The 17,500-nt window shown below is 33.6% G+C and overlaps 1 protein-coding gene across 1 annotated transcript in view; it reads left to right on the forward strand.

Moving 5' to 3' along the window:
* LOC123703403 (proteoglycan 4) overlaps positions 1–14,165 on the forward strand; it is a 56,190-nt gene extending 42,025 nt beyond the window's left edge. The window contains exons 2-14 of the mRNA XM_045651354.1: positions 1,452–1,549; positions 2,457–2,608; positions 2,943–3,069; positions 3,808–3,921; positions 4,084–4,135; positions 4,359–4,501; positions 4,762–4,859; positions 5,419–5,552; positions 6,067–6,176; positions 6,427–6,506; positions 6,868–7,071; positions 7,599–7,823; positions 13,108–14,165. Coding sequence (XP_045507310.1) covers positions 1,465–1,549; positions 2,457–2,608; positions 2,943–3,069; positions 3,808–3,921; positions 4,084–4,135; positions 4,359–4,501; positions 4,762–4,859; positions 5,419–5,552; positions 6,067–6,176; positions 6,427–6,506; positions 6,868–7,071; positions 7,599–7,823; positions 13,108–13,260 — 1,677 coding nt within the window. The 5' untranslated portion in view covers positions 1,452–1,464 and the 3' untranslated portion in view covers positions 13,261–14,165. The remainder of the gene's footprint in view (positions 1–1,451; positions 1,550–2,456; positions 2,609–2,942; positions 3,070–3,807; positions 3,922–4,083; positions 4,136–4,358; positions 4,502–4,761; positions 4,860–5,418; positions 5,553–6,066; positions 6,177–6,426; positions 6,507–6,867; positions 7,072–7,598; positions 7,824–13,107) is intronic.
* Positions 14,166–17,500: the final 3,335 nt, after the last annotated feature.

Genomic DNA, 17,500 nt, shown 5'->3' on the forward strand with positions numbered 1-17,500 from the left:
TTGCTACGGAATATAATATATTATATGTTACTATCGCCATTTAGCTGAACTTTGAGGATATCTTGAGAAGACTTTTATTTCCTTTACAGAATACCTAACTGAAAAATTATGTAACTAATCCAAGGTAATTGTAATACAATGGAAAACGGGAATTTAATTTAATTTGTAGAAATTTAGGTTCATTCATTTTTTACAAAATAAAATAGCACTGTAGTAGGTACAATTATTAAATCTTATTATATTTTCCTAAAATAAACAGCTGTTTATTTAATGAAAAAAGCTATTTTCCATATTAATCTACTAGCTTTCCACCCGCGGCTTCGCTCGCGCAGTCAAAGAAAAGCATAGTTCCCGTTCCCATGGGATTTCCGGAATAAAACTTATCCTATGACCCGGGGTAAAAAGTAGCCTATGTCCTTTCTCGGGTAACAAAATATCTCTATACCAAATTTCATGCAAATTGGTTCAGTAGTTAAGGCGTGATTGAGTAACAGACAGACAGACACAGTTACTTTCGCATTTATAGATAATATAAGTATGGATTTTTTTATAATTATGTCTCCTTCTTCAGAATATTTTGTATTTAGTGTTGCATAAAGATTCAAGGAAATAATTATGATTCTTAAGTATTCAAGTCAGTAACATTGATACAAATAGCCTTCTGTTGGTCGCATATTAACACCTAACCTAAGGTCAGGAATGGTCATTTGTAGCAATAGAAAGATTACTATCTACATACTAACTACCTACTACTTAGTTTCATTTGTCTTTAAAAGCATTTTAAAAAATAATGCTTAAAAAAACATCTACAAAGCTTTCTATCGAGACTTTGGTGCTCCCCAAAGTTTTAGATTCGCGGTAATGTGACAATTAATATCCTTCAACATGGTCTCATCTATCTCTATCTAAGAGCATTTTCTGTGATAAATTAATCAATGCGTATTTAATACTATAGCGCTCCGCGGTTTCATCCGCGTGGCTCCGCTCCTGTTGGTCTTAGGGTGATGATATATATCCTTCCTCGATGAAAGAGCTATCTAACACCGAAATAATTTTTCAAATCGGACCAGTAGTTCCTGAGTTTAGCGCGTTCAAACAAACAAACAAACTCTTCAGCTTTATAATATTAGTAAAGATATCGACTTTTTCTATTTCACTTATGATCGAATCTTCCGAATCTGCCGAATCTTCATCGAATTACTCATTTACATTGAATACTGATACACGTAAAAATATTATATTGCTATCAATTGCATTACAATAATATAGCTTCATATAAGGATGCTGTACGTGTCCTTTCTGTATACAAAATATTATGCATGAATCGATTTAGATTGTTTTTCAAGGGATGATAATTTGTCATATGAAAAAAAACTACTGTGTCGAACTTTTTTTTAAATCTTCTTTTACTTACATTTATTTTTCATACTTAAATTATGTTTTTGTTTCAGATAACAATAAACAATGGCTACTAAATCGTACAGCAAACACAAGGAATACAAGGAATATTCGAGCACAGGCACCGTGCCATACACCGACGAACAATTCGGTAATCATATAAATTTTATTATAATTATTTTAATCACATCGGTAATAGGTATGCTGATTGCTGACCCCGACTCGTACATTTCAAGGGATAATTATATAATAATTAATTGCATATGATTTTAATATAATACCTAATATTATACCGCTGCAGGGTGAAGTAATTATAAATATACTAGCTTTCCGCCCGCGGCTTTGCCCGCGTTTTCAAAGAAAAACCCGTTCCCGTAGGATTTCCGGGATAAAACCTATCCTATGTCCTTTCTCGGATATCAAAATATCTCTATACCAAATTTCATGCAAATTGGTTCAGTAGTTAAGGCGTGATTGAGTAACAGACAGACAGACAGACAGAGTTACTTTCGCATTTATAATATTAGTATGGATTAATCTTAGTAATTGTATGATTAGGTATTATAAATTATAGCTGCGGGCGTAAACACAGTACGATATAGTTTAATTGGATCAATTAAGGTTAAGTAAAAAAATGAATAAATTTTAAATATTTACTACATATTATCTATTTTTAAATCAACATGTAAGAAAATTATCTCTTCTAGGTACTTCACTACATAGTACATATAAAACAAAGTCGCTTTCTTTGTCCCTATGTCCCTACGCAATGGATTTTGATGCAGTTTTAGTATAGAATTTATTAGGTTTTAGACAAAGCGGGTGAAGCCTCGGGCGGTAAGCTAGTAATATTATAAATGCCAAAAGTAATTTATGTACATGTAATTTGTAAACAAAACTGTATCAATAGGGAATGAAAAATGTACGTCTTTCGCACGCAGGCACGCGGCACGGGAGCGCGCATTTTGGCGAATTTTACAGAAAAAAATATTTAAAATAACTTTGAATATTTCAGTAAAATTTCTTTCTCTTATCTATATTTTATATTTCTCTTCCAGATATGATAAAATCCGACCTTTTACCAAAAGGAAGCAAGCTGGACTCCCTGGGGAGATCCGTGGGAGGGAAACGGGAGTACCACTACGAATATAAGGAGGAGAAGCTGCCAGGGGGAGGAAAGTATGATAGGAAGGACTTCCATGCCGTTGAAGTGAGTTTTTTAGTATTTTATTTAGAGCTTTTTGTAGAAATTTTACAAGTTGAATGTATAGGGCTCCTCACTTTCATTTTTTTTAATGAACACATTAGTATGTTGTGACCCGTAGATTATACTTCCTAATAGTGAGTAGGTAGGTAAAGTAAATTGTAGGTAATTATTGGTTCTTTTACCCAGTACCACGTTACGGTATAAAATCCTTTGATTATAAAAAACAGCTTTTATTCACCATGATCAGAATTACCTACTTACTTCCTCAATAACACTATTATTTCTTTTATTTCTTAGTACTCATTATCTTAAAAAAATGATATTAATTTATCCCTAGGAATTCACAATACCAAAAAACAAGCCAAAAACGGCAGAAACCAGCTATTACTACGAGCGGGAGGAACGCGAACTGCCCGCGGTCGGCACTAGGACATATAACTATGAAACTACTGGATCTAGTCCTGGTATGTAAACCTATAATTTTACATTGATACTAGACTTACCTCATAAACTAATTACTTATCCTATAAAATATAGCCTACTAGCTTTCTACCCGCGGCATCGCCCGCGCAGTCAAAGAAAAACCCGCATAGTTCCCGTTCCCGTGGGATTTCCGGGATAAAACCTATCCTATGTCCTTTCTCGGGTATCAAAATATCTCTATACCAAATTTCATGCAAATTGGTTCAGTAGTTAAGGCGTGATTGAGTAACAGACAGACAGACAGACAGAGTTACTTTCGCATTTATAATATTAGTATGGATGTGAAAAAAAATGCTTTCTGTGGTAAAAGAGATTTTTAACCGGTCCAGCTATTTTTGTGTGAAAACATTACCTACTGTCATACACATACAAAAACACAAATGTTTCCTCTTTATAATATTATTAAATAATTTTAGTTTAGAATTTAGATCAATGGACATAGTACCTACTAATCGATTATACATACTATAAAGTACAGAGTGTGTAAAAGTTTTCTTGCGAATCGATAAGTTTCGTTCGAAGAAATGTCCATAAACTGAACACTTGATTATTGTTTTAGATCGATTCCCTATATTTTCGATCGATTATTATTTATATCGATTCTTTAAAGGTTCGACGATTTTGTAATTACATCAAAATATTCAACTAGAGCTATAAAAATGTATTTAGATCAAAATTATTCCATATATCTATTACAACCAGAATTTATTTACCCCCAGGTTACTCGAAAGTAAAAAGTTCCAAGGTGACGAAAGAAATGACCCAAAATGTTGATGAGCTGGATTCACTTCTGGATGATTTGCAGAAGGACCAAGAACGACAGTTGTATAAGAGTAAGTTATTTTTATAATGACGAAATTAACCCTTAATTTTTTTTCTTACCGATAATCATGTAGACTGTGTTTCTTTGTATTTTAACAATTAAAAAAGATATAAGTATATTGTAAATTTTGACTTAAAATTTTTCGACTTATATAAATAAATTCTTTTTACAGGCGGTTACGCATCAGACACTGCTGAGAGTACATCGTTCGATTACCGGCGAGGGTAAGTAAACAAATTTGATAAAAAAAACTACAAGCACATATCTTTGTGAAAGATATTATATTCTTTACATATTCATAATACCTACCTAGTATATGTTTTTACAAATACTCTGACACACACACATACATCAACAAAGGCTAGGAATGTTCTATATTTCAAAGTATATGAAGAATTTTGTGATGTTGTAAAAAAATATATTTTAATATTATTATTTAAATTCCAGTACTCCAGCAAAAGCGCCATCTAGCGGTTACTCCACGCTAAAAAGAGAAGAGCGCTTAGAGAGCTCCTGGAACTCCCCCCCTCCCCCCACCGTCACACGTGCCGCGGAGATCCGGCAAGAGATGTATAGAGAGGAGAAGACAGGTAAGAGAGAGGAGTTCCACGTAAGTTATGCTATTGTTATCTCAAATGATGAGTCTCTTTTACGAGCTTTTTTACTGTTTTACACGAAGTTTTATAAGAAAAAAAAAACAGAGAAAAACAACGTTTTTTTCCATCAACTTTTATAGACGTAATTTCATTAAAAACATAGGAAAAAATAACCAAGTTTTTGTCATAAAACTGTTTTTCATAATTCACGTTGTTATATTTCAAAAAATTACAAAAAAATGTATTGTCCCCAGAATCCCGCGTGGTACCATCCCAGATATCGCCAGCGGTCCCACAGGTGGTCCCACCCGCTGTGTGCCATAACTGCCACCACACATCAACTACTGGCACTGTGAGTATCATAATTTAAAAAAATCGGACATTAAAATCACTACATAATATAAAACAAAGTCGCTTTCTCTGTCCCTTTGTATGCTTAAATCTTTTCACTACGCAACGGATTTTGATGCGGTTTTTTTAATAGATAGAGTGATTCAAGAGGAAGGTTTTAGTATATAATTTATTAGGTTTTAGACAAAGCGGGCGAAGCCGCGGGCGGTAAGCTAGTAGTTATTAAAATACAAAAAAATATTTATAAACGTTACAATCAAACATCAAAATTTAGAAACAACGATCAAGATTTTTTATCCATCTACTTTATCCCATAAGTGTTCAGTTTTATTCCACGTTTTAAAATGGCTGAATATGACATTCCAAGTTTCCGAACACCAAAAAGTTTTCATCATCATATTATTGTGCTATGAAATCCTGTGAAAGTAAAAAAGTTTAAACCAATCTTTTAATAGGGCTCAAAAATGCAAGATTCCATTACACACACACAAACCAAAATAAAAGCTTGTTAAAACATCATCACCACTAATATTCATCACCAATTTCCATCACCATTCCAGCTTCCACGCGCCAGCACACCGATGAACAAAGTGACCACTACGGTGAAGACTTACACATATGAAGTGCCTGCAGACCAGGACCCCACCACCGTGCCGATACCGGTCGATCACCAGCACATCACCGAGGAGATAAAGTGAGTGGTGATGAGTGGTTTTTATTAGAAGAAGAAGGTTAGGTTACTGGGGTAACCTAACTTTCTACTTCAGTGCAGGTGCAGTCACACAGCGATACCGGTCGATCAGGACATTACTGAGGAAATTTAGTGAGTGGTGATGAGTATTTCTTAAAAAAAATTGGGTTGTTTTGGTAATTGAACTGCGTATTCACCATTATCACCGAAGAATATAAGTGAGTGGTGATGATTTTTTGGAGCGCTTTTTATGAAAGTGAACAGTAGTAGAAAAATGTTTGAAAGAATATTGTTTTATTGTAGGTATTTAAAATAATGTAAAAATCTCACTATTTCACTGAGAAGCATAAGTGGTGATGAACTTTTAGAATCTTTTCTGGAGTATCTACAATGTACATATAATTTAAAATTGCAATAACATAAAATTTCTACATCTTTCCACATATATTTGTACAACATAATAAATAATTACATCATATTTTTATACGCAGAATATAATTATAATAAATGATTGCAGCACATCATCGCACACAACGGGAACGCTATCAAAGCCGCAGCCAGTTGGAGGCTGCCAATATTGTACACACTGCAACACCACGCTCAGAGAGTATAGGACACATACTTCAGGTAAATACCGTAAATTATAATGAATTGTAAGAAATGATTAGTTAGAAGACTTGTTTTTAGTTATTTCGAAGTAAGAATAAGCATAAAAATCAAGTAAAATTCTAATTTTAATTCTCTCATGTGTAACATCCGTGAATTTAACAAGAAATTCTAGAAGGTCTAGGTTGTTCTAAAGCTAAGTTTAAACTTTTAACAAACAAATTGTTCAACTGTTTATTTTACAATATTAAAATTATATGCATGTTTATAGACCACTCAAGCGAGCGCACCTTCGTACCGGCTGAACCGAAATTGCTGCACCCTGAGCCGCTCAATGGACACGGCCCACATGTGAGTTTAATTTAAAAAAAAGAGCGTGTGTCAAAAGTGAAACTTCTTTGACAAGATTCAAAGATACCTAAATCGTAACCTAACTCCATGATGTGACGGTTTTGCTATGGCCTTAAAATTTTACTCTCACCGCGCCTACAGAAGTTTTACTTCTGATATGTGTGCTCGGCACATAAAAAATAATAATAAAAATTTATTTTTTCAAGAAACAGGTACCTACAGCATTATGTTCAGACCCTGACCTTCGAACTAGTGGTAACTGGTAATTTGTGTTTCGAACTTTCGAAGGCCAGAACGGTTATAGGTATAGGTAGGTTGTTTTTTACTTTTTTAAACTAAATCATTCTATTTCTTCCACCAGGGTCCAACAAGCTACAAGTACTCAGAGACGAGCTACTCCAGCGCCAACTCCCGCTTCCCCCCCTCCCCGGCACCCCCCCGCTCCCTCTCCCCCTCCCCCCACCCTGGCAGCACCCCCTCCCCCTTCCCCCGACCGACCACCCCCTCGACAACGCAGCAACCCCCCAAGAGATTAGATGATCTGATGGCTGATTTTCCGGAGGCGGTGAGTTGATAAAAATAGTGAAAATTTCGTAAACGTTTGTAAATATATTTATAAAAATGTAGTACATAATATAGATTTTGTAATGTGAGTCGTGTCCGTAATAATTAATTTCACTGGTTTATTTCATATGGCAGGACTTTTATCTGTCAATATTTTAACCACAAATTTTTAAATTTGCCGCCTTAATTTGCAAGGGTCACGAGTCACTAACTATATAGGACAGTTTTTATAAATTTTATTCAATACGGATCTGTAACTTACCTAAAAACATCTTGTACAAGTAATAAATGTATATGGATAATTTTTGAGAATTGAACAAATTTCGATAACGATTCTAAACGTTCTCTAAAATATTCTAATAAAAAAGTAATTTCAATGCTTTAAAAGCATAAAGCTGAATAATAAAGCGCGTTTTAATATAATTATTGTTCTATAATTACAATAAGAGTGAATTTATAACATTGGGAAAAGTACTAGAATAAACACAATATTAATTAATCAACCAATAATATTAATCGAAATTCCAGCGCTTCCCCACCCAACCGGACGGCATAACGCAACGCAAAGTGGAAATATCCCGGGAAACCCATGAATCCCGAGACACCCGGGACTCCCGGGACACGCGGGACAAGCGTGAAGCCCCGGGGGCGAAGTCCCCGCCGATTGGCAGCAGCCGCAATGTCGCTGGGCCTGCTGTGTACTACCCTCCGGGGCATACCCCCTTCGCTAAGGAGTCGGGGTATCAGGCTAGCGTAAGTATTTTTCTTAAAATAATTAGTATAGAATTATAGATAGATTTTTTCATGAAATTTACATAAAATGGATAGAAAATAAACAAAAAATATGTACTAATAGCGATCATACACACATAATTATTATGTCATATTGAATTGTTTCTGCGTAAAAAAGCATCGTATTTCGTACGATATCTGCAGTTGTCTAAACAGATAAGAAACCGCGGGCGGAAATCTAGTTTATAATAATAGTAGGATTGATGGAGTTAAATAAAAAAAAAAACTTTTAAATTTCAAAATCATTTATTTCAAACTTAACATAAGCTAGTATATGCACTATACATTTTTACTATTTATTATACACTAGTTGCCCGCCCCGGCTTCGCCCATGGTACATATTTCACAATAAAAGGTAGCCTATGTCCTTTCTCGGGTATCAAAATATCTCTATACCAAATTTCATGCAAATTGGTTCAGTAGTTTAGGCGTGATTGAGTAACAGACAGACAGACAGAGTTACTTTCGCATTTATAATATTAGTATGGATTTATGAGCCGTGGTTGTCCTATACATAATCTATAATAAATAAATAAATAAAAAAATAAAAATAGCCTTTATTACTGATAACATCATTACATTACAATACATTATACATTACATATAATTTCTATCTCTCTTGTAATAAATAATTTTCAATATATTACAATGCCATTCATATTTATTTTAATACAATCAGTTTCATGCACATTTAGCAATTTCATTTTTAATTTCAATTATGATAAGATTACATGCACTTTTAATCATTAATAACAATATTTAATTAAATAATATAAATATAAATTAGATTCATTTTACATCGGTCATACATCGGTAACTTAATTATCAGTTTGCCTTTTGGCATAGGCCTCCCCTAGGCTTTTCCATCTATCTCTATTTGTGGCTTCTCTTTGCCATGTTGTTCCAGCTACCTTCCTAATATCATCCTCCCATCTTGTTTTCTGCCTTCCTTTCTTTCTTTTCCCATCCCGAGGATACCATTCAGTAACATCTTTTGTCCATTTTCCCTTATTGTTTCTTATCATATGGCCTACCCAGTTCCATTTAAGCTTTTTCACTGTGTAAGTGACATCCATAACTTTTGTCTTGCTTCTTATATTCTTAAGTTTAACTTTGTCTCTTAGCTTGAGGTTTAGGATGCTCCTCTCCATTTTGTTTTGGCACACTCTGAGTGCTCCACTCTGTTTGCTAGTGAGGGCCCAGGTTTGTGCTCCATAGGTTAAACTTGGTAGTATGCAAGAGTTGAACACTGTAGTCTTATCTTTAAGGGGCATATGTGGATTCTTCATAACTTCCTTTAGAGACCAGAATCTTTTCCAAGCTTTATTTATTCTGATGTTAATTTCTTTTTGCATTTGATTTTCCGGTGCAATGATCTGTCCTAAATATGTATATTCATCAACATATTCTATCTGATTTGAGTCTAACAGTATAGGTGTTTTTATGTTGTTTGTCATTAGTTTTGTTTTGTCTAGATTCATAGTCAGACCCACCTTTCTGCTCTCTCTGTCTAATTGCGTTAACATTGTTTTTAAGCCCTCTTGGTTTTCGCTAAGCAGAATCAGGTCGTCTGCGAACCTTAGGTGGTTGAGCTTTTTGCCATTTACATTTATCCCATATTCATCCCAGTTAATTTTACGAAATATCTGTTCTAGTACAGATGCGAATATTTTTGGTGAGAGGGGGTCACCTTGCCGTACTCCCTTTTTTATTTTAAAGGCCTCTCCTTTCCTTTCAGTCTGAATTTTTGCCGTTGATTCTTTGTATATGTTTTTTATTATCCTGATATATTTTCGTTGCACTCCTTGTGAGTGTAGAGCGTCCCAAATGTGTGAATGTTTCAAAGAGTCGAATGCCTTACTGTAATCTACGAATGCCAAGTAGTATGTCTTTCTGTATTCATTGCTCTTTTGGATAATTTGTTTGACGACATGAATGTGATCCATTGTTGAGAAGTCGCTTCGGAATCCAGCCTGTTCTCTCGGCTGATTTTCGTCCAATTTTGAGCTAATTCTGTTCAATATTACCTTTGCAAATATCTTATATAGATTGGAGATCAGGCTGATCGGTCTGTAGTTGTTTATATCTGCCCTGTCGCCTTTCTTATGGAGCAATATGATGGTTGACGATGTCCATTGTTGCGGTATTGTTTCTTTAGTCAGAATATCGTTGTATATATTGGTAATATCACTTATTATGTAGTCTAGGCATTTCTTCAAAATTTCGTTTGTTATTCCGTCCTCTCCGGGGGCTTTGTAGTTTTTCTGGGACAGTACTGCGGTTCTTACTTCGGATTCTAATATTGGGAGGGTAGCTTCTTCGTCTTCTTCCTGTGGGTATTGAGTATTTGTGTAGTCTGGATCATCATATAATTTACTATAAAATGTTGTTGCTATTTCCATAATTTCGGGTCGTTTTGTTGCTTTCTTATTAGATGTCTTGCTTTTGATGGATGGGATCCAACAGGTATTCTCTCTCAGTTCTTTCAGAGCTTTCTTTATGCCTCCAGATTTTTCAATGTGGAATTGGATAGTTCTGTTTCTAATTTGTTTCCTATGAGTCCTAATTTTTTCATTTATTTGTTTACTTAGCTGGGTTATTTGTGTTCTATTTTGTTTCTTATTTCTTAATAAAGTTTTCCTGGTCTCAAGTAGATGTCTGGCTTCGTCTCCTATTTTATCTCTCTTGTTTTTTAGAGTATATAATTTTCTGGATATTTCTTTCAGCGCTTTTTCTATTATATTATATTTTTCTTGAATATTTTCGCTCTTGTTGTTATTCAGTAAATTATCTTTTAATGTTGTCAACAAGTTTTCCGGGACGTTGAGAGGGATTTGACTTGGTGTAATTACTTTCTTAGTGTACTGTCTCCTCTTTTTTATCTCATTTAGGTAAATGGCTCCTCTTACCATACGATGGTTTGTGTTAAAGTTGAACTTATTAATTGTGGTTATATCCTTGAAGAATTTAGGTTTATTTGACAATATGAAATCAATCTCATTTTTCACGTTCCCATCTGGAGAAATCCAGGTCCACTTTTTATTTTTGTTTTTCTTATATAAACTATTTAATATCCAAAGGTTATGTGCCTGTGCTAGGTGTACTAGTCTTTGTCCGTTATCATTTCTTTTTCCTGTGCTGAATTGGCCTAGTATGTTATTTTCGTTTGTTAATCTTTTACCAATCTGGCCATTGAAATCTCCCATCAGTATGATTGCCTTGTGTGCATCTGCCAGAGTCCTGTCCAGGTCTTCGTAGAAATTATCCTTTATGTCTTTTGGTGCCAGCTCTGTCGGTGCATATACTTGAATTATTGACACAGTTGCATACCCAGGCAAGTTGATATTTAGTTGTGCAATTCGTTCTGATATTCCAATGAAGGACTGTATGTGTTGACTGTAGCATTTTTTAATAAGGAAACCGACACCGTGTAGGCCTGGTGTGGTTCCTATATGGTATAATATGTAGTTTTCATGTTGTTCAATCTTTTCTCCCATTCTCCTCACTTCGCTTAGGCCAATAATGTCCCACTTTATTAGATCTAAGGCATATTCCAGTTCTTGTAAAGATTCGTCTGTTCTTAGAGTCCTGGTGTTAAGCGTTGCTATGTAAATACTATTTCTCTTATCTTTTATGACATTTATTTCTTTTCCGTTGTTTTCGTGTATATTGTCTTGTTTCTGTATGTTGTGTTTTTTGGGAGGGGGCAATCCTAGGGGGTATTGGTCTCTTGCCCCACGGTGACCAGCCGGGTTGGGGCGATTTTCCTTTTCCAAATGTTCTGTGCTTGTGATTGTTGTTCTTGTCCAGTTACCGATGTCTCGAGATTCCTATGCTTTTGGTTTTGTTGTTTCAGTCAAAGAATGTGATCTAGACCTCATGTATGCGAATGGGTCAGTTCTTTTCAGTTTTGCAGGGGCTACTATATTTTTGTTATTATCTCCTGACACTTGTTGATGTTGTTGTGTGGGTGATAATGATGTCTCCCTTTTTCTTTTTTCATTCTCTTTTGATTTTATTACAACTTTGTTGTTTTTAATGTACACATCATTTCCCTTTTCTTTTTCTCGGTGAAGTTCTTGTTGTAATTCTTTGCGTTTCTGCAAAGTTTCTTTAGAAAAATCCTCTGTAATGTATGTTGGTTGTGACATTTTCTTTTTATTTTTTAGAATCTCGATTTTTTTGTTGTATGTTGTGAGGGTAATTAATACTGGCCTTGTTTTCCCATTCGTTTGTCTTCCAATTCTGTGTAATTTGTTTATATCGTAATTATGAATTTTTATTCCCAAGTTTTCAAGTAATCCTATAGAGTTGTTATATAATTCAGTATAATTTTTTTCTGTCTCGTTAAATCCATGAATTATAATGTTGTTCCTTCTGGTTGCATTTTCTAGGGAGTTTATTTTCTTATTAAGTACTTCGATTTCCAATTTTAGGATCTTATTTTCTTGAATTAATGGTTTGATTTTATCGTCTATTGTCATCATAATTTTTTCTGTATTATCCTTTATCAGCGTAGCTTGTTTATCCATTTCTAGTTTCATCATATTGTAGAGTGTGGATATTGACATTTCTTCAGTCATCGTTATGCAGTCTATTTTTACGGTGCAATAACAAAACGTTTCGCAACTGCTTGAATTGGAATCCTAGTGATTGGAATGCAACTTTTTATGTTGGCTGCCCTTCAGATATGTCACTCGTGAAAGTGGATGACAGGCCGTATGGTTTATTGCTATGGTAACACTGCGTTCTTCCGTTAAGTTGGTACTGTGTAAAGTTATCTATGACTTGCTGGTATTTGTCACTTGTTCGATAAGGTTATGTTTACTGCGTGTTTCGTTTATCTTGTAATAATCACAAAATAATCCTTGTAATAGTCACACAATGTATAGATTATCTTGCCTGCAGTGTGTTCTTGATTAGTATACTCCACTTTTTGGTTGTTTTTCCTCTTTTGCACTGAGTTTGTAATTATTTCTTTTGGGAAGCACTGAACAACGTCCTCACTGTACGACAGCCGGAACAGCAATACTATAATATAATAAAAATGAATCGCTAAGTGTGTAAACTAAAACTCGAGAACGGCTGAACCGATTTCGTTAATTTTTTTTTTGTATAATATTCATTGAAGTACTAGGATTATGGAGAGAAAAAGTAAACATGTGCCACGGGCGAAGCCGGAGCGTACCGCTAGTAAGTAATACATATCTAATAAATGTTAAATATATTATATTTATTCCCACAGGCGATGCAAGCCGGGGGCGGGAGCTATGCGTCCGGTCGCGCGATGTACGAATACGAATCCGGAGCCCGTTCTAAGGAAAAGCACAGTGAGAGGAAAACTGCAGTCCCCGTGTGCTTGCCACTTTGCTGTGCTATGCCTTGCGTTATTTTGTAGAAGAAACGTGTCTAGTGTCGTCATGGAGTGACGTCATAGGGTGTGTGGTGACGTCATCGTGTGACGGACTAACTAATGATAATAAAATGATGTTAAAGAAGTGTATGTTGTTACACTAATGATAAATGTTAGTAATGATTGAGATATTGATTTTGGTTGCGAATTTTCCAAGAATTTGCATTAAAAAATTAAATTCAAATCTTGATAAATATACCTATACAATATACCTACATCCTCATTTAAAATATCCTCAAAATATCATCAATCGTCTAAATTCAAAAATATTATTATCAGTCGCGTTGCTGTCTCATTAGTGTAACATTAATTTATAAAATATAATTTGGTGGAATCACGTTTCTGAAATCAACGAAGGTTGTAAAATGTTTTTAAAAAAGAAATTAATGTAATTTTTTGTATTCGTATGAAATCAGACAATTTTACAATGTATTCTTATAAAACAATTGATAGATCTTTGTATTTCTGTTTTATAGGTATGAAAAATATATTTACAAATTCTTATAAATGTGAATCCTCACATCACTTTTAAAGTACATACTTAATATTTTGTTCAATCAAGGTTTTGTAAAAAAAAAAACAAATTAATATTGTATAACTTTTAAAATATATTATTGTAATGTAAGTAACAACGGGATTTGATCCCAAAATAACTATAATTAACGTATGACAATTTGTATGTTTATTGGAATAATAATAAAGAATCTCAATGTAAATTATAATACAGCGCCATCTAGCGGGCGTGTCTATTTATTTTATGAAAAAAAAAATAATTTTATTAAAAAGATATTTGCATTAAACTAACCGTGCCATTATTGTTAAGTTATTGTGAACGTCTTGTCTCTGTGTAAAGATATTTTTATTATTAATAAACTCTAATTAACTAGAAACTTGTGTTTTATTTTTCTATACAAACCTAGGTATGAAAATTCCTTTGAAACTCATGCCTTCAATCTCCTCTTTATTTCTTTTAATCGCAAACTTTCATACTACCTATCATACCCTATGAATTTCTTTTGTAAGTACCTGAGGCAGCCGATTTTGAAACCACATTTATTTTGTAAATTTTAAAGAAGATAAAAAATTCGATCACAAAGATGGATTCAAATCCGCGTTCATTTTTTCTTACCGGGTCAACGCCTTACTCGACCACCCGTGATCCCGCCTGCATCCATAAAAACTACCTATATTTATTTTGAGTTACATGTTGTATAGTTGTAACTTACAACGTACAGTAGGGATCTGATATTATTGCCGTAACATTAAATTATCGAATACATATCAAAACATTGTATTATCACCGATCCCGTGATATGTGAACAAATTTTGAATTAAATTTGTCCGTTAAAAATGGATCAAACAGTCTAAGGAGTCGGTTACTTAAAAAATGCAGGTGAACTAAATAAAAGCGTGTTAAACCATGATAAAAATAATACAGAGATATTGTGTATAAAATTATGGCAAAATATCGAATTATGGCACATATTATGAAATTTTAATAGGATTATTTGAAATAAGGAAATATGTTAGTACCTGTGTGATTTTGTGATTAATATAATATTGTAATATTTTTGTTGGTGAGCATTAAAATTCTGTTCTATCATTAAACCTTTCCGTATGTGCGTGCGTTGAAAGTAATTTTATTGCTCAAAATTTTTATATTAACAATAAATAACTTTTTTTAGAGGACTGAATTTTATTCTTCGGACTAATACCTAGTAGGTAGCTAATATTATATTATGGATTATGGGATTTACAGAAGCACAGAATACATAATAATAGCTAAACGCTACCCTAAGTTTGTGGGTTCGTTCGCCACCCTTGTCCTCACTAATAAGCCTTTCTAGGTATCACTATTTTTTTTTTTCAAGTAAATAAATATAGGCTCTAACTATGTTCTGTTCAGTGACAATGTAGTACCTAGTCAAAGCGAAAAAAAATGTTGAAATCGTTCTAGTTCATTTGTTAGGTACACATACAAAATAAAAACATTTCCTCTATATATTATAATTATTTACTGTGTATATTATGGCAGTATATAACAATATGTATTATGTATGTAACTTGAGTATCTCCTTTCGTAATTTTTCAATTTTTGCAATTTTGCGTTTAATGTACCTACTGATCAATTAATGATAATTATTTTATAGAAAACATTACCAGCGATTTATGTACTGATGTCCGGAAAGACCGTCTTCGAACTTATTTTACTCAACATCGGGTATCGAACCCAGTGATTTTAGACCTTTTAAAGATGGCAAAAAGGTATATTTATTTTGCTATTCATTACCTTAGAATAACTATTTATTGTAGAGGTTCAATGAAATAAAACATATAATTGTAATAAAAACACATATATTTTGCTTTTTTATATTATACCAAAATTTTGGATCAAGTCCAACAAGGCAGTCTCCGGGTTACTTCGACGTCACTATACAAGCTCCACGCCCGGACTCTCCCGCGCTTTATACGTAAGGCTTTTCGATTTACACGATTATAATGGGTCCACGTCACATTGGATATACAACAATATAATGTACAGAGAGCCTATAATAACAATAACAATCTCATTATATAGCTAACTTCCAACGTACAGTGCGGTCAAAGCAAATACGTACGTCTATTCAGCTATGATATTAAATTAACTTACAAATTATGATACTATTTTGAGCAAAAATTTGGCTAAAGTTAACGGCCAATATAAATGATATTGTTTGGAATTTATAAGGGACTTTGGATATAAAATTTATAATATTTTTTCACCATTTATACTTTAGGCATTAATCGTTATTTATAGCTAGTTTGGTATTTATATACTTTTCAATTACAAATATAAATATTGTTTATTGAAAGTCTTCAGATAACCGTCACAAGACGTGATTATGTACTAAATTACAACATTTATAACAACCACTCAATAATCATCCTGTAGCAAACAGTACATATGCGTTGTTATGAGCTATAAGATAACAAATCTAGTTGAAATGTAAAATTAACAAGTTGCTTAAAAAGCATCATTCCATACTGCATTTATGAATAAAATTATTAAAAATGCACATAGACTAAACAAAATTTGTATCAAATCTCTATTTTGCGAATAATTAGCGTGTATTTGGTATTAGTTTAGAAAGCGATAGTTATACTATAAAAACTAACACAACACAAAACAGCACCGATTGCACGAAGCATTGACATTCAAAAGTGTTGTCTTAAAAAATTCAAAAATGTTGATACTAAATTAGCAATGTTAGACTAGTTTATGCTAATTTTGTATTAAATTAATGTTTATTAATTTGTGATTTTACATACACAACCGCCTGCACCACTCCACCCAAGCTTCTGATGTAGTGGAGTATGTGCGGGTTAAGACCAAGTTTATCGTGAGGGTCCAGCGCCTGGAGCCGCGCAATAATTTGAATTTTAATTCATTTGTTGTGCGTGTACCGAGCGAGCAGCTGTCGATCTTCATGAGCGAGGAGTTCTGGCCCCGTGGTGTCGTGTTCCGGCGGTTTCGCGGGCGACTTCGCAACACCCAGCCGAAGCCCATTAAGAGAAATATGACACTGCCAGTGCCGTGAATTGTATATAGTGTAGTGCTTAATAGTTTTAGTTATAAAATATTATATGTATGTTAGTCTGTAAGGTATTTATTCTATGGGTCTGTACAATTTATTGTCTGTTACCTGAAATAAATGTTATAAATAAATAAAAACTGGAATATATTCTGCAAACTAAACAAGCTTACATATCTAACAAAATAGGGTTCTGATTTTGTAAACAAAACTTCAAACTTAATTTTATGCGACCAAAACAGCTATTCAATCATATCAATAACACTTATATAATTTGTAAGCTATAAAAACACAAACATACAATAAAAAAAGGAAGCTTGCTGCTGATTTTTATCCTTATAAAATATTGCAGCTATGTTCAATGAAATAATTGTTTTTTTAGAAAGCTCTTACAGAATTCTGATCTCTACCGTTATATTATTATGTCCTAAATTCGTGGAGCCTGTACAAAAGTGGAACACTTAATATAAAAGGAAGGCACTTTCAGAGGTATTTACTCGATACAAAAATTTTGGTCGGAGTAACGAAAAATATACTATTACATTGATATGAAATTATTTAAATAATTTTTTTCTTTATTTAAATTACCCTTTTCGTCGCGGTTTTTTTTTTACTTTTCCTCCAAAAGCGCCTGTAGAAATTGTATGTTGCAG

This window comes from Colias croceus, chromosome 26 (assembly GCF_905220415.1).
Source record: "Colias croceus chromosome 26, ilColCroc2.1".
Lineage (NCBI taxonomy): Eukaryota > Metazoa > Arthropoda > Insecta > Lepidoptera > Pieridae > Colias > Colias croceus.